This window comes from Spermophilus citellus, assembly GCF_964194105.1.
Source record: "Spermophilus citellus genome assembly, chromosome: 18".
Lineage (NCBI taxonomy): Eukaryota > Metazoa > Chordata > Mammalia > Rodentia > Sciuridae > Spermophilus > Spermophilus citellus.
Genome location: NC_138200.1, coordinates 34555448 through 34578049, shown reverse-complemented (window position 1 = coordinate 34578049; position 22602 = coordinate 34555448). Strand labels below are relative to the sequence as shown.

General features: G+C 34.0%; 1 protein-coding gene across 2 annotated transcripts in view; it reads right to left on the bottom strand.

Moving 5' to 3' along the window:
• The window catches only part of PHKB (phosphorylase kinase regulatory subunit beta), a 223515-nt gene that overhangs the window by 33549 nt on the left and 167364 nt on the right, over window positions 1-22602 (bottom strand). Inside the window, exons 15-25 of one of the 2 annotated variants that reach the window (XM_081273844.1) lie at window positions 16211-16266; window positions 15592-15685; window positions 11084-11167; window positions 10548-10652; window positions 9147-9229; window positions 8849-8939; window positions 5257-5318; window positions 5008-5170; window positions 3813-3894; window positions 1669-1726; window positions 456-546 (exon numbers count right to left, since the gene is read on the bottom strand). In XM_081273844.1, coding sequence (XP_081129970.1) covers window positions 456-546; window positions 1669-1726; window positions 3813-3894; window positions 5008-5170; window positions 5257-5318; window positions 8849-8939; window positions 9147-9229; window positions 10548-10652; window positions 11084-11167; window positions 15592-15685; window positions 16211-16266 — 969 coding nt within the window. The remainder of the gene's footprint in view (window positions 1-455; window positions 547-1668; window positions 1727-3812; window positions 3895-5007; window positions 5171-5256; window positions 5319-8848; window positions 8940-9146; window positions 9230-10547; window positions 10653-11083; window positions 11168-15591; window positions 15686-16210; window positions 16267-22602) is intronic. The other variant, XM_081273845.1, reaches the window with a different exon arrangement.

The following is a 22602-nucleotide window of genomic DNA, read 5'->3' as shown; positions in this document are numbered from 1 at the left end:
ATAAAGCCAGAATGTTGGGGGAAGGAATTCACACTGCTATTTTTACATTCCTGAAAAAGTCTTAGAACATAGGGAGAACAGATTTTTTTTTTTTTAAAGTACAGCACATGCAATACATAAGACATTTTCTTACTCAAAGTAAAAATTCATGTGGAATATTCAGATGGAGAAAATGAAATAAAAATGTAGGTTTGAAATTAACTGCAATTTTTTTTAAAATTCAGGATATCCACAGAAACTGGCCTATAAAAAGCATTTATATTTCTTAATTTCAACATAAATGGGAGTAGTAGAAAATTAAGTCAAAAACTGATAGTTAGTGAAACAAACATGTCCTACTTTTATAGAAGCTTTCATCCACACACCATAAGACCAAAAGACATGTTTAAATCGTAGACTGCAAATAAGCCCACACATTTCAAGCAGCTTGAGTTTCCAAATTCTGTGCATGTTACCTGTTTCCCATGTACCAGAAAAGTAGTAATGTGTGGGGCTATAGAGGAAGAAAATTTCTGGGTAAATGCAGCCCCGTAGCGCACCGCCAACCTGGGTGTGTCAGTGGAAAGCCATAAAAGGGAAAATAGAATAAATAAAACTTCCAGGAGTTTGTTCTTTTAAACATAACATTCAGCATTCTAAATGTTTGCTAGTTAATGATTTAACCTAAGATACAAGCATAATACGTAAAGCAAGAATAGGTTTGCTTAGCCAAAAATAAGAATATAGATCATATTTGAAACTTACTGGGTAAAAAGCAATATTTATTGGCTTGTATGACTTACTGTACTGAGAATTTGAGATTTAATCACAGGATTACTCCATTATTTCTTCTGGGTAGAAATGATATATACTATAAAAATAAGAGTTGAAGTTCTATACATAGGTTATTTGGTATAGCCCCCTTATATTAGAGATTAGAAACCTGAGGCTTGACACTTATAAAAAATTAAATGAGTTATTTGACAAAAATGTACACACACACACACTCAATGTTTGTTAAGTTCTGCTAATAAGATGATTAGAACTGCATCAAAATGCAAAGGGTCATAATATAAGCATATCTTTCCCATTGTGAATTTAAACAACTTTATCTAAATTTTCCTAATTCTTTTTTAATCCCCAAGAAGTGACTACCTCTGTAGAACAAATGGGTTATTTTTCATGAAGCAACTATAATCACTGGGATTTATTCGATTTAAGTAATAAAGAGAACTGTCTTTTAAGTACCTTATTTATAATTAATTGTAATTAAATGAGCCAGTGGTCTCTCTTTGTGGCTTTCTATAAGTTTTTGAAAAACAAAAACTAAAGTACTTTGCTGAGACAGAGGAGGTACAGAGTAGGAAAGAGTCATTAGGATGTCATCCCAGGAAATACTCTCCAGGTTGAATCCCTATAGGTTTTTATTCTCAGACATTTTCTTTTTTAGAAAAATATTGGGATAGTCACGCTGCAATGAAATGTAGGCACATCCTTAGAAAGTAGATAGTCATGGTGTCATAACCTCAGAGTTTAAAGATAAAAATTAGGGTGAATAACCATCTTTAAGATTGATCCATTATCTTAAAGCTACTGAATATGACAACACACACACACACAAAACAAAACAAAACAAAACAAAACAAAACAAAACCACAAAACCCACAAGACAGGGACACTAATACAAACCAAAGCTTTTTGCTGCCAGCTCTTCTATAGAGTCTCTCAATGTGATCAGAAACGGTACCTAGACATTGGATAATAGAGTCTTTGATGAAGAAAGCTTTTAATTAAAGACGTAACATTTATTCCCCTTTAACAAATGACTCAAATTTTTCATTTTGTTTCTCTAGAGTTGATACATCCACCCATTAATGGTCTGAACTATTTGACAAGTAGAGTGTAAATGTCCCTAGCACTTGTTACTATTTAGTCTGAGTAAACAATTTTGGTGTTTTATTTCTTGAATTCTTACTGTTTTCTTAATTAATATGTAATCTAAGCTTTAAACAGATGCAAATACTATTTTAATTTACTGAAGAAAATAAAAAGCTATAATGAAGTAGCAAATTGAACAAATACCATAGACTTTTTTTGTTTTGTTTTTAGCTGAAGATGAACATACCTTTATTTTATTTGTTTATTTTTATGTGATACTGAGGATCAAACCCAGTGCCTCACGCATGAGCTACAATTCCAGCCCTACTATAGACTCTTAATGTAATGACTCTTTATTTATTTGTTTAATGAAAGTTAACTGAGGCCTTGTTAAGTGTATGGGGCTATGATCTTTCCAATATACAGTAGAGCTCAAAACACACCACTGGGCTTCATTATTTGGCCATAATTATATGTGGTCTGACCTTATGACAGGTTTCATTAGCAAAGAAACAATGTGACGACACCAAAAAGGAAACTGGGTAAAGAACAAGATTTTTAATATTTTAATAGCTTTGTAACAAATTAGATAAAATTATATTCAGATTCTGTAGATATTTGTGATTTTCAATTTATCTTAAGGATTTACAGATTTAAAACATTTAGAGTCTTTCAAGTTTCTAAGTAAAAGATGAATACTGTTTCCAACTTTACAATAAATGGTTTAAAAAGAATTCCCTCAGGATTTTCATTATCAATTATTTTATATAAATTTTATTTAAAAGCACTACAATAATGATCACTCTGAATTCTAGTTTCCTAAAAAAAGTTTGATTTTTAAAAATCCTACCTTTTTGTTTTTTAGCTAAAGTTCAGATGTCATTGATTGTCCTCAACCCAATTAAGATTTTGCTTATAGTTTTAGGACTAATTAGAAACATGAAGAATTTTGCTTGAAATTTGCTTAATAATACTCAAGAAGTTTATCTTTTAGCTACCATAATGCAAAAACTAAATAGACTTCATTTGAATAAAAAATTATGCTTAGTTCATTACTAAAACTATAAATATTATTAATTACATTGCTAGGACACTAACCCAACTTTCCATTCTAACTCAAATCAACATGTACTTATGAATAAAGAGTATTTCCAGATGAACCAAAATTTTTTGAGTAGCTGGATATTATGTACTTGAAATATATTCTGTATCATTCTACACTATAAAATGAGCAAAGCAGACTAGAATATAGAACTCAAGAATTCCTTACAGTAATGACCCAACATAGGAATGTGGATTATAGGATAACTGGATTTTTTCCTTAATGCAGAGTGCATATAGATGTCATTAGAAATGATTTATTCTTTTTTTACATATTTTTTTTAGTTGTTGATGGGCCTTTATTTTATTTATTTGTATGTGGTGCTGAGAATCGAACCCAGGGCCTCACGCATGCTAGGCAAGCACATTACCACTGAGCCACAACCATAGCCCTAGAAACGATTTATTCTTTTTACACATCTTCTGAGTACAATCCTATTATATGCTATGTTCATTCCAAATGGCTGCTGCAGACCATGAAGGAGCTAATTGTTGTAGACATAAACTATTCAATAATATTCTTAAAAAATTATAGGAAATAAAACTGGAAACAAAAACTATCAATAAATAACTATGGCATCATCAGAGGTTAACAGTCACAGGCAGAACCCAGGCTCCAATACTGTTCAATCAGAGAAACAATCAAGCATCATTGCATGAAAGCCATTTAGGAATTCATACATTGAACAGTATATTCCACTCTGGGGGTATGAATGCACATTCCTTTTAAAGGCGGAAAAAAACTTAATGGAGGACCAAATAACTTTTAGTGGATATTTTTATCCATATCTGATAGGTGTTCAAGAATAAAGAAGTCCTGTTATTTAAAATGTATCCAATACATGGACTCTTACCTTCCTTTGTGATGAAGTTGGGGCCTTCTCTTTTGAGCAGTATACCCAGCAGGATGGTTTGGCTAGCCAGACAACTACAATCCTAAAGATATAAATCAGTGTGAGGAACTAGAATGAAATAAATACAAGTGCTACCACAGTGGGCAACTAATCACAGAATTACATGATGCAGAGAGGATGTACTCTGTTATGGAATTCAGGAAAGATTAATTGTCACTGATATACCAAGCATAAGATGACATAATACAACTATTTATATTAGATACTTTGGAGATAGAGGGTAAACAACCCAGTTTCCTGGGGTAGCAGAATTTAATAATAAAAAATTTCAAGAAATAAACAATATAGAGAAAATATTTGTGTATGAGATTTATTCTGATTCTGCCATACTCTGAGATTTGGCCAAGGCATTTAACCATTCTCTTCTTGACTTCACTTATTCATAAATGGGAGAATAGGTTGCTATCAACCTATTGTTAAGAGATGCTTAGTAGGATGAGATTTGAAGAGTGCTGATCATATATTAGGGCAGTGAGCTATGAGTTTTATCACTATTGTATTCATGCTTAAGTGGATCTATATAACATAGATCAATAACAAGAACTGATGATGTCTGGAAAGATTTACATGTTGTCTACATGCTCACACTAGTATGCTCCAAATAAGATATCAATGTTTACAGTTCTACCAGAATTTCGATTCTTTCATTAAGTCCTACACCCTATCCCTACCTATCCTAATAAAAATGTGGAAAGATAAAATATTAAGTTGCTAAAATATTGAAATGCATGCAATCAGAGAACTATTTTCCTTAGTGACAGGATAGATTTAAAGCAAGCAGTAGACCTAAACACTGGGGCAGGATTGTTAAGATGGGGATGGGAAAGGAAGAGGAAGGGCACTGACAAAAACGTCTGGAGAACCCAGAAGCAACTATCTCTGACTTAAATTATTTAATGACTCATAATACTTTCATATCCAAGATGGTCCTATTCATTTGCACTCTCATTTAAAATAATTTATGCTAATTTTGTATCAACAGAACAACCTTTCATGTTTGCCCTGGGTGCAGACCAGCCATCCACTTCCAGATTAATTGCTACCTTCTGAGAGGACAAAGACACAGAGCCTGACTCTGGGAATTCCTGCTGTAGCAACCTCACTTAGGGCCATGAGGGAATTGCATCTTTCTCACATTCAATTTTTGAAGAATATCATGGGTGGATTTGTTTTTCCATTCAGTAATGGTAACATCTGGTTGTTGCTTCAGTTCAGGGGTATCGGGGGTGCTGCTTTGTCGTTTGACTTTTGAATGTTTGGGAAATTGTAATTCCTCAAAACTCTTAAATTCTGGAAGCCTGGAAATTAAAAGAAAGTGTCTTTAAATTCCTGCTTTCTAATGTAATCACAAGAAACAAAAATTAAATAACAAAAAGGGACTTACTTCTCTGTGTCACTGATTCGCAGGAAGTCAAGTTGTTCTACTACAGCTCCAGATATTAGTGTCTAGAATATGATGGGAAACTCTTAAATTCTTCAATCCATACTATTATGTTCTATGCACACACTTTTCTATAAGCAAGAAGTACTTTAAATGAAGTTTACTTAAATATATACAGTGTTATCAGTTATAGAAGGCAAGTACCACACTGTTTCAATGAATTTTCAATTTCAGCAATTTAAATTTTTCATCTAGAATTTCTTTTTTTTATAGTTTTTGCATCTCTAGTAAAATTCTCCAACTTGTTATCTAATTTCTTAAACATTAATCATAGTTATTTTAAAGTCTATTTCTAATAACGCCAATATCTGAACCAAATGTAATTCCATCTCCATAGTCTTTCCTCTTTGCTCTTTATTGTTTGAGCTTCTCTCCTAATTTACCTGGTAAATTAAATGCAAGACAGACATTGCATATAAGTCACTGCAGAAATATTTTGAGGGTCTGAATGATGTTATTTTCTACTTGCCCATCATTTATTCAAATCTTATATTTTCCATCAAAATTGTCTAATTTTTAAAGCATGATTCCATGTATTTCTTTTTTTTAAAATTTGTTTTAATTAGCTACACATGACAATACAATGATCTTGAGATATCATCCATTTGAATCAGATGGGGTATAATTTCTCATTTTTCTGAGTGTACAGGTTGCAGAATCACATTGGTCATGCAGTCACGTATATACATATGGCAATAATAAAGTCTATTTTATTCTGCTGTCCTTCCTTTCCCCCCTTCCCCTCCCCTCCCCTCCCATCACTTCTCTCTACCCAATCTAATGGGACACACTTTTTTTTCTTTTTCCTCACTTCGTCATACATGTATTCTGTATAACGATGAGGGTTTCCTTCCGTCTTCCGTGCAATTCCCCTTTGCCCTCCCTTTCCCTCCCATGTCTCTTCCCTATCTAGAGGTAATCTTCTTCTCATGCTCTTCCTCCCTACCCCATTTTGAGTCACCCCCCTTATATCAGAGAAGACATTCGGGATTTGTTTTTTAGGCATTGGCTAACTTCACTTAGCATAATCTGCTCTAATGCCATCCATTTCCCTGCAGATGCCATGATCTTTTTATTTTTTAAGTGCTGAGTAATATTCCATTGTGTATACATGCCACATTTTTTTAATCCATTCATTCATTGAAGGGCATCTAGGTTGGTTCCACAGTCTAGCTATTGTGAATTGTGCTGCTATAAAAATTGATTTGGCTGTGTCCTTGTAGTATGCTGTTTTTAGGTCTTTTGGGTATAGTCCATGTGTTTCTTATAAAAATTAAAAAATATCTATGTAGATGCTGGAATGCAAGAGACATTTACATATAAAAGCAAGAGTAGATTTATGTTTAATATGACCATCAGATATCTTTAACTCATATCTTTCTTTAAATCTCACTAAAATAATAGTAGAAAAATGTTTAAGGTGTAAACCCACTCAAGTATAAATTCATTAGGACAAAAAGTACAGAGAAGAGCCTCAGGACCTGGAGGCCCAGTATACTGTTGGAAGTAGGGGAGAGGGAGCTAAAAACAGTAGGATTTGGACATTATTATAAAGTGGCTGTAATTCAAAATTTCCACCTCCTTCCCTAAACAGCTAAGAATTTTGTATCACCCTAATTTTGGGGAAACAAGAAGATTTTTCTCTAATTTATTTATTTATTTATTTCAGTGCTGGTAATTAAACCCAGGGCCTCGTATATGCTAGGCAAGTACTTTACCACTGAGCTACAATCCTAGCCCTTTTTCTCTGGTTAATAGCTGTGTATCAAGAAAATAAAGTATAGTAGAAGGCAGAAAAAACAAGAATTAAAAATAGATGAGCTGACAGTTTACATACCTCCCAGTGGGACCTCTGTGTCCCTTCTCCTACCCTGTTCTCAGGACATTGAAGGAAAGTGTGTATCATTTAGTCATGACAGTTTGTTTTTTGGAGAAACTGAAGAGCCTTGGAGAAAAGACTTCCAGATATTGGCTCCTGAAGCTTCCCTCACAGAGGCTTTTGCCACCAGACCAATTTATAAGGACATTCATCAAGCCTTGAATCCTTTCTCCCCAAACATAGCTTCCTATAAAATTTTTACTCCTTTATTCTTACAAATGAATGGTAGCTAAAGATTACCAGATATATAAAAAATATCTTCAACATGAAAGACTGAGAAAAAGAAACCTGAAAGCATTAATGCAGGGGGTTGGGGATTTGACTCAGTGGTACAGTGATTGCCTAGCATGCAGATAGCCCTGGGTTCATTTGATCCTGAGCACCGCAGAAAAAGAAATAATAAAAAACAACACAAAACGTGACATCTATAAAACAAGAGCAGGCTACTATGAAAAGGAAAAATTAAAAACATAATAGGCAAAATGTAAAACTCAATAGAAGAGCTGCAAAATTAAAATCTAAGAAATTGCTCAGAAGCATTACAAAAAGACAAAGCAACAAAAGATAAGGCGAAAAATTATATTTAGGAAAAAATCATTAAGTATGCAAAATGCAACTACCAGGGCTGGGGTTGTGACTCAGTGGTAGAGTGCTTGCCTAGCCTGTGTGAGGCACTAGATTCAATTCTCAGCACACATGTAAATAAATGAATAAAATAAAGGTCCATCAACATCTAAAAAAATGTTTTAAAAAATGCAACTACCAGTGAATGGGTATATAAACACGTCATTTATAACACCACCTGCATAGGTCCTCCTTGTAAATTTTCCTTTCTTAAAATTGAGCACCTACTATGTGAAAGACCCTGTGGGATCATCACAATTATTTCCTAGAAAATAAGACATGTAAGTTCATGATGGACTACAATTCAAATAGTTAAGTTAAAGGTCATAAAAGTATGGTAAAGCAGAGAAGTGTCATTTCTAGTCTGGGTCATTTTGCAGAATTGGCCTTTAAAATTTCTAAGACTTCAAAATCCAGAGATCTTAAAAGGAAGAATATTCCCAGCACAAGAAACAGCATGAGCAGAGGGGTAGAACTCCACAAAACTCAGTGCACAGTAATTAATAGTATTGGCTGAAGCACAAAAAGTGTTTAGTAGAAGATAATGGTGGACAGAGAAGCTGCTATGACTATCAGGGAACAAAAGAGGGTTCATGTAATTTATGAGATGTGAAAATAATGCTGTGATGTTCAAATGGAATGAGGATTTCTACTACAAAATCCTGATTGATGTTGTAGTAGAAAAAGGAAAAGAGCACTGAATCAACAGTCAACTAACTTGTGCCTACAAGCCCAAGATTACGTAGCAGGTCACTTCTGTACTTCTAGACCCCAGCTTCCTCAAATGCAAAAATGAGGTTAAAGATGAGCTTCTCTGACCTTAACATTCTGCTTAGGAAACAACTACAAATGTTCAAGCAACTGACTGGTATAATCAATCAGATAAACTGGGATAGTGACAACAGGAATAGGAAGATAAATACATAATGAAACTTTAGGACAAAAACCTCAAATAGAACATATATTAAGAAATATCTGTACTTCAGATTAATTGTCCTAAAAACAGAAACACACTGAAATTCAAGAGACTACCTGTAGACGATCAACATGAACTTTGACTCCTCCAATCATCCCTTTTTTAAAAGCTGCCAGCATATCTAATATGGGGTTGAACCGGCTACCTCTAGAAATAAAAGATGCAAACAAATGAGCATATTAACAACATAATGGGAAATCAATAATCAAATACTAAGTGTATTTCATATATGCAAAACACTCTGCTACATGATTATAGAGGGATATAAAAAAATACAAGGAGGCCCTGCTTCCAAAAGGTTTACTGTGTTAATGACTGTAAGATACATGCATTTTACTTCTTTCAGCAACCTACCTTATATTGTCTTCCCGGATAAGAACAAGGAAAAGTGGACGTCCATGCATTTTCCAATATTGCTTAATGAACTGTAGTGCATTCTATCAAAATATGAGTAAGGTATGGTGTAATGGCACAGTATCTGAGCAAATTAAGATCCTTAATCATGTGAGGCAAAGAGCCAACAACACTCTTAAATATCAAAACAGTTCACAATTAAACCTTGAATAACTCAGACTACTTACAAGTACAGAAATCATTTTGATTTCAAAATTTGTTCTTACAAGTAATCATATATATCACCCACGTTTTAAGGCTTCCTTGCTCATACACATGTTTATTCTCTCTTTGCCTAAAAAAAATACAGTCTAGGAATGGTACCAGAAAGAAAACAAAGCCACCTGTTAACATTCAGAACATTAATTCTCACTCCATGTTACTGCAGATTTATATTACAACAGGTAGGAGAGACTGAATTGAATCAATTAAAACCATCAGCAAAGTGGAAGGAGTTCTTTAACTATATTTATGTACCTACTTATCATCATCATTATAATATCAAAGATTTATATAACACTTCATCCCATGCCAGGCACTATTCTAGATGCTTTACACATACTAACTCAATCTTCAGAACAACCCTATTATTATCCAGTTTTACAGATAAGGAAGCAGAGGTACAGAAGAGCTAAATAACTTGCCTAAGAACACACAGCTGATAAGTGATAGTCAACATTTTGACAAATGCAATTTGATTCCAGATTTCAGGCTCTGGACCATGATTCCAAGCTTCTCTACTTTACAAGTAGGAAAGGGAGTATAGAAGGTTTTAATTTACAGAGATATGAGTTAGTTGAGGTCTTTCTGGACATTCTTCATAATTATTCTGCCAATTTAATTTTTGTTCAAAAAGAGATAAAACTATTACTATCATAGAGTTTCAAATAGTTCTCTATCTGCTTTTACAAAACTTTATCTTTTATTCCATTTGTAGAAAAGTATAACAAGCAATGTCATACTATTTGATATAAGGCATACTCTATCTAATTATTCTTTTTTTTTTTTTTTTTTTTATTGGTTGTTCATAACATTACAAAGCTCTTGACATATGATATTTCATACATTAGATTGAAGTGGGTTATGAACCCCCAATTTTACCCCAAATGCAGATAGCAGAATCACGTCGGTTACACATCCACAATTTTACATAATGCCCTAATAGTAATTGTTGTATTCTGCTACCTTTCCTATCCCCTACTATACTGCAAGTAATCTAAACTCTTTCTCCAATGGTATTGCTTTACTTTCGTATTTTACACTGTGTTAATAGACACCCAGGAACACTCAATTTAACAACATGTGATAAAATCAGTGGAAACAATGTCATCCCATTTCAATCAAAAGGCAGTCTAAAGTTACCTTTATGTCATCTATCAGCAATAAAACATCTTGAGACATGTAGAAATCACTTAGGTCAAAGATGATAGGGTAACAAACCACAGTCTTTCCCAGAATACGGTAAATCTATAAGGAAAAAAAAAAACATACTAAAGGCAAAGGTGCAATATCTTAAGTATTATAGATACTAAATTGATGCTTAATTCTGAAAGCAAATGAATCATGTAAAAACCATATAATACTATTTTTTAAATGTCCTGATTGAATTAGTGTGTTAATAAAGTAAACCACCTTTATTAAGAAAAGTCTGTGTTTGAGTAAGTATTGTTATAAATTAAAGTATTTTACAAAGCTTAGAAATAATATAGCAGTGAGATTCCCAGAAAGCTCCTGTGACATGATGAAAAATAAATAAGATTTACTTGCAGAAAACAATAATCCAGATAATTAGCCCAAGTACATAGTGCAATATGACAATGGATGGATAACAGGTCACAAATAATTTCAGAGGCGGCATTACAATTGAAATACATCTATAAGAAAAAAATTGTGAGTACCTTTGATGTACCGAGGCAGCCAATGGGCCTATCTGGCCTTCCAGAAAGTCCTAACTTTTCATTGATGCCCAGGTGGAAATAAGCCTGTAACACACAGTTTGTGAAGTAGAATCAGGCAGGAATCAACACTTTTGTTTTTCCTATTTTCTTCCCCTTGACTATTATCCTGCTAATTTACGGTCTTTCTTGAGAAAAAGAGATCAGGGGAACCTCTTCGAAGGACTACAAGCCAGCAAAAGCTGTCAACCTACATTTTGGGTTACTGAGTTCTTAAGAACAAAACGTTTGCAGATCCACTAATGAACATTCTAAAATATGACACTGCTGTTGTCATAAATGTTAAACTTGAATGGCTCTATTTGATTTATAAAAGAACTCAAAGAGACAAATTACTCCTGTGTCATTAGAACAATTTGACTACTTTTAGTAAAAAAAAAACAAAGAAAAAATAAAACAGGATCATACATCTCCTGGGTGTCCACCTCCAAGTATTTCCCACCAAAATGGAATCTTTATTGATTTTCTGATAATATAAATATTATTTTTTTAAAAATATATTTTTTAGTTGTAGACGGACACAATACCTTTATTTATTTATTTTTATGTGGTGCTGAGGATCAAACCCAGTGCCTCACACTTACTAGGTAAGCTCTCTACCACTGAGACACAACCCCAACTCCAATATATATACTCTTTTAACCCCTTACACATTCATGTAATATACAATCTGTCTAGTATTCTAATTTTTAAACTTAATATTGTTTTGCTCCAATTTCAACATGGTAAAATTAGTCTATGCATTTTCTTTACATTTCAATGTTGAAATGACTAAAGAAATATAACAAATAAGAAGAAAAAGTCTGTAGAAATATAAGAAAAGAGGGTGCCACAGTGGAGTAGAAAGTTCTAGAATTTATATAAGGTAAAAATGAATAGTTAGAACGAATTAGGAGTTAATCAATGCCAGAGATGAGCATTTAATCCAACTAAGATACCCTTAATCCATTTAACATCCACCCCATCAATTTTTTGTTATTTTAAAAATAATTCAATTAACATCTCTGGACAGTAGGAAATTATGTATGCAGGATAATTTCCCAAACTAGTTTGATCAAAGAGAATGTACCATTTCTCTGAAACACAATGCCTGATTGGTTACCCTCTAAAATAATATGCCAATTTACATCGGCATTTATAGCACATAGGCTTTTTTTGTCATTCTCTTCGATCAAAATGATATTTCAAATTACTTTTGAACTAATATATTGAACTATTTTGTGGTTGAACATTTTCTGATATATTAAGTTACTTTTGAAAGTTATATAATTTTTCTCACTTGTTCTCTTTTCATCTGGATATCTGTCATTCTTTTTGATTTATAAGAGATGTTGAGGATATTACCCTTTGAGTATTCTACCAGTTTGCTCTTCTTCAATGTTGTTATGAAATGTGAGACTGACTGCATAGTAGGTCAAACATCATTTCAGCATGTGGTATTTAAATATAAACATTTTTCTACTAGAATGTTTCACAAGCCCCTTTGATGTACTAGGTTGTTTATGCTATATTTAGTTAAATTTTTCAGTTGTTTTCTGAGTGGCTTCCTGGCACTGGTACCATTCTAAGAATGGACTTCTCCTCCCAATAATCATATAAGTATTCTTTTTTTTTTTTATTCTGGTGATTTTATATTTAGATTACCTGAAAAATATTCAAAACTGTAATTTGTCTATAATTTATTTTTGTATTTGATGAGGTAAAAAAATCTAACCTAATTTTTTTTAAAAATGAAAAATCAAAGCAAGTGTATCTGCACAATCTGCTGATTGTGGTTTGAACTGATGCAAATAACAACTTCATCATATACAAAATTAATGTTTCCAGGTTCTTTATATAGTCTGTCATGTCACAGTTAGCTGTTTCTCTGTCTCCTTTGGCATTGTACATTCTTCAAGGATAGCATCCCCTGAGTTGGCTCTGTGCCTGGCAAATAGCTGGTACTCAGGAATACTTGATGGATGAATGAGGGAGCAACTGAATGTCCTCCTGAGCCACTGTGCTCTGAATATTGATTCTAGAATAGCACTGGTTTTAGACAAAGTCAACAGGCCAGGAAAAAAAAATACAATACTCTATTAGCATTATATTACATGGCTGCATTGAAACTACAGCAAGAACACAAGATGGAGTCCCCTTTTCTTTCAAATATTTTCAAAAATAAAAGTATGTCTAAACTATTTTAGATTTCATTTAGATAAGTGGTTAATCATGCACAAGTTAGGGTTCTCAACCCTACAAGATTGAGAACTCTCAAATAATACTCTTTAATACAGTAAAAGGATTCTCCTTAGCTTTCTAAACTATATTACAGCAGGTCTGTGACCATGTAGACAGTGCATTCTAGGGTACAGATAATGCTGTCCACCTTATATTCATTCACACCATTTAATACTGAAATATATAGTTGTCCAAACCACATAAAAATGCAAAAGTACTTCATACTAAGTCTGCACCATACAGCAGAACTCTGTGTTCAGACCACCATGAAGCAAATCACACCACAGTGGCCGCACTGTGAACATTAACCTCACACTATAGAAGTCCTGCCCTCAGCTCTTTGCCCTCACATCCTCTTCAGTGGGTTGAAAGAGGGTGTAGCTTCTTAGAAGAAAAGGATTAGTTACTGGAGTAGAGATGTGTGCATCAACTAAGATTGAGGAAATACCTTTACTTTCAAAAGGCAGACTTATATGGAGCAGTATGCTAAGCAATACATTTTAGTTGATAGAATCTCAAAGAGGAGTTAGTTTGGAACATAAAGGCTGCAGCCACAAAGAACAATCTTCCTTCTTAACACATGCATAGGGAAGCTGGGTTCTTGGTTACAAATCTGTCTTTTTAGCCATACCACACAACCAAATTGTAAATAATTTGTTAACACCCTCTTTAAAACAATGAAATATAAGCCTCTGTGATGCCACAGCACATTGTACAAACACTTATTATAGCAATTATCAAACAGACTATCATTAACTATTTTTTCCTTCCATATCAGTAGACTCAAAGGTCATTTAAGTGTCCTACAGAGCTGTGTATATAGCAAGTGTTTGCTTATAAATGAATAAAATGTCAAATTCAGATAATTTGCTAGCCATGTTGGCCTTTTACATCTTGACTGTATGTTATCTGGTAGACTCAGGTACCATAAAACAATTTTGCTATATTAATTAGACTTAAGAAAATGAATTTGGGCTAATTTACTTTAAGGGTATATTCATGAAAGACTAACCATTTGTCACCATTCTCTAGACCTTTCAGTGAACGACCATAAAAGTTTGTCATAAGGAACTATCTGTATAACCTTATTCAGATAAGGACACTGTGTGAGAGCTTTAGATTCGGGCATGCTTTTCTCCTGTTGCTTCCTATCCTTGCTTTGTAGTTCTTCATTTCCCTCTTGATCTCATGTATCATCTTCTACTTTAAAATATAGCTCCTCATCATTTACATCTTGGTATAACTTTAAAATGTTAGTTATTCATAGGAGTCTTATGTAGTAGGAAGACGATAAGACTCTAAGTTTGTTAGGAGGTATAAGGACCCTTTAAGAAGTGGTGTTCCTGGTGACCTGACAGCCAGATTCTGGGTTGTGTTGCCTACAGACAAGAAAGATCCAGCCTGATGACCAGAAATTATGGGGTCCTGCATTTTCCCATGTAATGTGCACCTCACTTCTCTATGCCTTCATTCTCTTGTAACATAAAGGCTTTGACCACAACCACTACATTATAAACAACTTAACCTTGATTACTTGACAGAAATTGTTACAAACACTTCTGCTGAACTCTAGGGAGTTTGTTACTGTATTGTTTTTAAAAATTACCAAATAAAAATGGTAGTTTATGAGTAAATATGAGTCAACAATTTCCTGTCTCTAATGAGTAAGAATAGTCATAAACACAGGCACTTTTTGGATCCAGCTGCAGAGCAAAAGCTACCTTTTAAGCTCATCCTAAATAGGCATATAACTACATCAAAAATAAATTCAAACATTATTTTATAATTTCTTTGAGACCCACCAAACCAAAGGAGTAGGAATTACTTCAGAGTCTAAGTTGTAAGACAAGAGAAAAAGGGAAATAGTGATTTAAAAAAAAATTTAGATGAGTTTAATGGTGAATAAAAATGGAAAAAAATCAAAATATAAAGGATAGTTTTACATATGACAACTAAAATTAAGACTAATTTAAGTGCTTAGTGTAAGTCGGTAATAGATTTTTGCAAGGAGTAAAATATCAGTAAGACCTATATAAAATGTTCACAATACAATGCATTAAATTAACAATACCCAATATAATGGACTTCTAACTCACTTTAAAACCTTGGTATTAATGATCATATCCCAGAATTAGATTTTAACAATGCATCTTGCTTATAAACTAAGTCCAATCACTATGCTCTATTTCCTTCACAAAGGAGCAAGAAAGCACAGAAGCAGAATCACTTACTTTCACAAGCTCTTGCTGAGGCCATATCTGAATGGGTTCTACCTGCTGAGGAGTTTGAGTTTGAATACCATATGTGTTAAGAAAAACTTGAAGGCTAAAGAACATAGGGGGAGGGAGGGAGAGAGAGAGATTTTTAAACAATGCATTTATAGTTTAGGAAATGGTGAATGAGGAAGATTAAATGGGATGGACTATGAACTACATTAACTTGGAACATATTATTCAGTTTGTTAAATCAGCAATATGCAATTTATACTGGAATCCAGAAGCCCTCCTAGATTTTTTCCAAAGCATCATATGTGCTTTGGAGGCTGGCAGGAAGGATGAGTACTGATTTTGGGAATCCTCATAATGTGTTTCACAAATTTCTTATAACTATGCCCCAGACATCAATGGCACTGGTCACAGATTTTAACATTCACATGAACTAAGATAAAATTATTTTTCAACATGAAAAGAATGTTGTTCTGGCACTTAAAATGATGTTAACAACATTCTTAAAACCCCGTGAAGAGGTCTATAAAATTAATCTCTACTATTATATCAATACAGTAAGCATAAAGCCATTATTCCCTTTCCCCTCCCCACAAAAGAAACACCACCCATCTGAATTTCATACCGTTGGCTTTCTGCTACAAGTGCTACGTGAACCACCAAATCATTTTCCAGTGGGCCCTGTAATACAGAATAAGGGAGGAGAAAACATTTTAAAAGATTTGGTCATCATCAGCTACAATGAGAATCAAGGACAATATTAACTATCTCTAAGCAGTTCATTAAAATGATGGACACCAGCTGGCTCTAAGCAGCAGCCTCTCTTTCCTTGCTTGCCACTGCCTACTAATCAATTTGATAGTGTAGACAGAGTAATGGAACACCAAGGAATGGAAAGCCATAAATCTCATCACCACCAGAGGGGCTAGTCTGTCAGGGCTATTTTGAATGATGCATAAGAGTAGTTTGGGGACTGAGAGTCATTTTCTATCATTTAACTCTGAAGGGAAGAGGAGGAACTAAAAATAAAAGTCCAATTTATGTATTCCTGTTTTAGAAAATGATTGTGGGTTAAAACTATCCATTTGACATCTTAACCACATATAAGGTTATTCTCTTTCTTTTTAGTCAATTTCCTTTGGTACTTCATACACTGAAATAGCTTTATTCTAGTATATAGTTCCTATGGTTGAGAATGAACTACCCAGTTGACTATATAATTAGCATTATGTTCATTAAATTCAAGCTGTTGGACTTAATAGTTCTAATCAAAGACAGCATTGGATATTTGCTGCTCTTTTTTTGTGTGTTGAAAAGATTCACTATAACATATATTATACATTGTTAAGATGAACCCAATTTTGAGCCTGTATATAATCAACAGAGAACATTAACAAGCACCAATAAATTACAGTACTAGGGAGCTCTGAAAATACTGATCAGATATAATTCCTTTATAGTAATGAATCCAACATTCCCAATAGTATGCTGTAAAGCATTTGATTTACAATCAGTCAGTTCCTCTCTATGGTACTCAATATGCCACTAGAATTTATGTATGGTGGCAGGAAAGAAACACCAGAATACATATATCAGTAGTAAATATCATACAATAAAAGGGATGGTTCCCAGAATCATTATGAAAGTACCATGATGATGAAAGTACCAGAATTCCATGTGATTTAAATGAATGTATAAGAGAAAATATGTTACAACCCAGCAAAACAAATACACATTAAAAATGTTATAAATTATATTTTTATTTGATAAAGAGCTCATAATTAAATGTTCCTCAAAAGTATGAGAAAAAATTATTCAGAGTCTGAGATTTCTAACAACAAATAAAAAAAAAAAACTAAGCCAATGAGACCTAGTATTTACTTCATCAAAAACAGGATTAACCTTAGAGTGGGCCATTATCTATAATCTTCAGGGTAATTATGGAATTCTTAAATGAAAAGCAAGTGAAAACATATACTAGAATACAGATGTTATTTCAGCAACAATAAATAAGGCAGTTTATAGATTCTAATTGGCAAATTAGTATCTTCTTTTTGAATCATAGGCCTGTTTAGAATAATGTTGTTTCCATTTGTATGACAGAGTACTCAGATCTAAAATGGCCCCTATACATGCTGAATCACAGTAAGCCTCTGGTTTGGGTTTATTAGATGGCTAAAGAACTCCTTAACTATAAAAGCCCAGCATTTCAGAAAGTTCTGATTCATGAACCATTTACCATAAAGGGGTTGGGCCTTCAATTTCCATCCAAGTAGGACAACTCACCCCATTCTCCACCCACAGAAACAATTCAGAACAGAAAATACCACCTCGATAACTTCCTCCCTTTCACCACAAAAGTTGGATCTTTTCTCTATTTTTATCATTTTCTTCCAACTACCAACATCGTTGTCTAAAACACATGATGTAACTTCCTAATATTAATTAGTATCACTTTTTAACTGAATGGTATTTTCTCTAATAATATTGCAATATTTTCGGCTTTTATATTCAGATGTACACACACAAATGCACATATAATACATGCACACACATACTTAAGCTCTGTATAGTGCCATCATTCTCCACTTTATAGCATTCATTCACTCATTCATTTGACCAAAAGCATAACAATATACAGGACTCCATGTTAGACCTTAACATTTATAGATGAATACAGTCTACTGTTCTTCTTTGAGGAGTTCAAAGTCTACTGGAAGAGATGAATAACAGATAAGTTTTCACATGTATATTATCACATAAAAGTTATTTCACTGGTATTTTTGGCAGATCTACCTCATTAGAAAAATGGCTTTAGGGCATTTTAATTATATGTATACACCATGTTTTATTTAATAAATGTTTATTTTATTGGACATTTAGGTGTTTTCTAATTTTCCATTTCTCCAAAGAATATAATTAATTGTCTTTAAGAGAATTATTGATGATTTAGAATGAGAACTAAGTACATTACTAAGATACTAAGATATAAGACAAATGAACATAATATCTGACACATAAAACAACTTTTAGGGTACTAATTCTTGCTGCAGTTGTACTTATTGTTATTTTCAAACCTACCAAAGGACAGTTGCTCGGTTCTTCTTTGTTGAGATGTTCTGTTAAAACCCATGTCACCCTAGATTGCATTGCCTTGTACCATTTTAAGACATGTGAACCATCCATTATCCTATTTTATATACAGGTTAGTTCTTCCCCAAAGAATTCTTGACATCTTTTAAAAGATGGTGGTTTTCCATCTTCCTTAATTCTGTGGTCTGAATATTTGGCTCCCCTACCCTCCAAATTCATATGTTGAAATTTTAACCCCGAGGTGATGGTATTAAAGGGTGAGTGCTTTAGGATATGATTAGGTCATGGGTGTGAAACCCTCACGAATGGGACTGATGCCCTTATAAGAGTGGCTGGGGAGTAACTCTTTCTACCATGTGAAGACATGAGAAGACACCATTGTGAACATCCACACCCAGACACTGAATCTGCCAGCTCCTTAAGCTTTTAGAACTTCTAGAAAACTTCTGTTGTTTATAAGCCACCCAATTTATGCATTTTGTTATAGCAGCCTGAACAAACTAAAACATTTACTACCCAATTCTTTCTACTTTCATTTCTAAAATATAAGACTATAAATATTTCCTTATCTTCCTTGCCTCTGCAACTCTGCCCTCTAACCTGCTTTGCCTTTAGAAATAGATAATACCTCACATTTAAGTCCTTGGTCATATATTCATACCACTTCTTTTTTTTTTTTTTTTTTTTTGTCCTCACACATATCTCATTCACTCTGGTAGCTTTAAATTATTATCTCTAAGGAGATAATAAAATGTTTGTTTATACTTTTAGTTTTAAATTTTACTTTGGTTCTGATTTTAAACTGCTTTTTAAATATTTTCTCTTGGCTTTTTCCAAAGTTAATTATAAAACTCAACTCTTTATCAACCCTATCTCCACACCAAATAGCTCTTATTCCTTACTTTGCCTAATGGGCCACTATATTATCAGAACCTCAGGATCACCTTTGATGACTCTCTTTTACACTCAAATTCAATTAGTCACTAAAATCCTATTAATCCCTCCTTCATAAAGTACCTTGAATCTTGTTTTCTATTTTTCATATCTATAGCGACCTTTAGTATGGAAAAATAACAACAGCAAACACTTAAAAAGCTTTGTACTTTAAGAAGATTGCAGTGATGCACACCTGTAACCCCAGCAACTCAGGGGGCTCGAGGAAGGAGGATCACAAGTTCAAGGCCAGCCTTGGTAACTTAGTAAGAACTTTGGCAACTTAGACTCTATCTCAAAATAAAAAATAAAAGGGACTGGGGATGTGGCTAAATGGTAAAGCATCCCTGGGTTAAATCCTCAGTTCTAAAACAACAACAACAAAACAACAACAAAACCAACTATATATTCTATGTGCCAGGAATTGTATTAAGTGCTTAAAAAAAAACTATTATTCTCACTTAACAGAAAACAAAAACTGAGCTCAGAAAGCTTCCAAGGACTTTGAACTGGCAAATGGCAGGGCTGGAATTCAGACCCAGTCAGCTTGACTGCAGAGTCTGGACTTGTAATCACTCATTTATCCTGCTTTTCAAAGTGTGGAAAGAGGGCAGGTTTTAGACTTGCAGGAGCCACATACAAATCCATTTTATCAATTCCTTTCAGCAATGATCCTGGTCATCTAATAGGTAGCTTAAAGTGAACTCATTCTCACTCTCCTCACCTTCAAAACATTCCTTATCCAGGTAAAGCACTGCACTATGAACCACTTCCTCTGGGGGAAAAAAAAAATGTGTAATACTCTTTGGTTCCTCTTTTTTCCCATAAACTTATTTCCCATAACTTATTTACTCATGAAATCACCTCATTTAGGTAGGTTACTATAATTATTCTCATTTACTGATGAGAAAACTGAGGCACAGAGTGGTTTAAAAGCTTATCCAGGGTTGGGGGTGTAGCTCAGTGGTACAGCACTTGCCCAGTATGTGGGAGGCCCCTGCTTCAATTCCTAGTTCTGAAAACAAACAAACAAACAAAAATATCTTATTCAGGGGCTGCAGGTGTAGCTCAGTGGTAAAGTGCTTTCATAGAAAGCATGAGGTTCTGGATTTGATCCTTAGCACACAAACACACAAAAAGAAAAACTAATAAGTGATAAGGTAGGGGTTGAACTCTATATAGTGTTACCGGCCAAACTACATGTGCCTTCACCAGACAAACTCCATTTTACCTGGACACTTCATTTCATATAAAAAATGTCTCTCCTGTGTGAAAACCCTGCCTATGTAACCCACCTCCTGCTAAGCACACCCTGTTTGACAATACATAACAGCTAAAAAATATTTCTGTTATTCCTATACAATGTAAGATGTTATCTTTTTAATTCCCATTTTTCTTGGGCAGAGTACTGTACCCAAACCTGGGTCATTCTGACCCACTTCCTACATTGTTATGGTTTTGACTTACTGGTAGCTTACGGTTTTTAGCTGTAAAAATGTACCCTACATTCTGCAAAGGGTCAAGGGTTGCTGTGGCAATTTGCTTGCTGCCCTTCCAAACTGCCATGGCAAATAAAGCTCCATGTCTTGCTTCAAGTCTGACCCGGTGGTTTATTTCAAACATGCCTTAACAATAGCTCTATTTTTATAGTATACTCTATAACTCTCTAATGTGTTACTGACACATCAGTAAGTTCCATTTCCTCTACCCCTTCAAAATATATCTCAAACATACCATTTCTCTTTACCTCCACTACTGCTACCACCCTACTCAAAGTCATCCTGATCTTTCATTTGGTCAACTGACTGGTCTATCTACCTTAGCCTTAAACCTCAACCATTCATAGCAGTCCATTCTGCAAGTAGTAATGAGGATACTGAAAGTATAAATCATATATCATCTCATCAGCACCCCACCCACCCCACCTATCACCCATGGAATAAGAACCAAACTACTTACCATCACCTATAAGGCCATTCATCATCTAGCTCCAGCTACACCCTTCTCTTCTTCACCATGTTTTAGTCACATTGAACTGAAACAACTGTGTTCCCATTATGGGGTTTTTGGACTGGCTGCACTTGTTTAAAATGTGTTTTTCCTCCAGATTGGTAAATGAATATCTTCTCACGATGAAGGTCTCAGTCATCATCCCTTCTTCTTAGAGACCTTCTCCCTTCATTGTGGCCAAAGCTGCTCTCAGGCATCCCCAGGCCCTTCTACTATGTTAACCTTATTTGTCTACCTCACAGTACCTGTCAGCTCCAGAAATTATATTTATTTATTATTATTCATCCTCTAGACAATCACTCCTTAGACCTTGATATACCTTGTCTTCTGCTCTGTCCCCAAAGCCTGGCACACAGTAGGTATCATTGCACACAGTAGGTATCATTACTATTTGATGAATGACTGCCCAGACAAGTTTCTCAATTCTGTGTTTATCTGTAAAATGGGAATAATAATATTTAGAATTCTTTCCACACATGGGAAGGATCAAACAAAAAAGGGCATGTGAAATGTTTAAACTCTGATCTGCTACACGAACGATATTTGTAGTATTATTTGTTGTGTGAATCTCTGTTACTTAACCTCAACAAGCCTTAGTTTGCTCACTTGCAAATGAGGAATACTAAAAATATCTACTCTGTGGAATTATGAAGATAACAGAGAACACAAATACACATATAAGAAGTGTTCAAAAATATTAGCTTTTTCATCAACTACAATAACAAACACAACATTGGTTTATACAATAGGTTTCCTTGGTTTTCTACCTCACATCTGCCTTTGTCCATCTTCTGTATTTCAATCAGGTTAATTTTCTTGTATCTGTGATTTTTATGAAGGAGGTGATAAAAAATATTTATTAAATGAGTGAAGGAAGAATGATGGGTGAGTAAACAGATATATCTGTCTAATATTTAGGACATTAGTTCTGTACTCCAAAACCAGTGTTTCCTAAATAAAGCCCAAATTTCCAAAGCACCT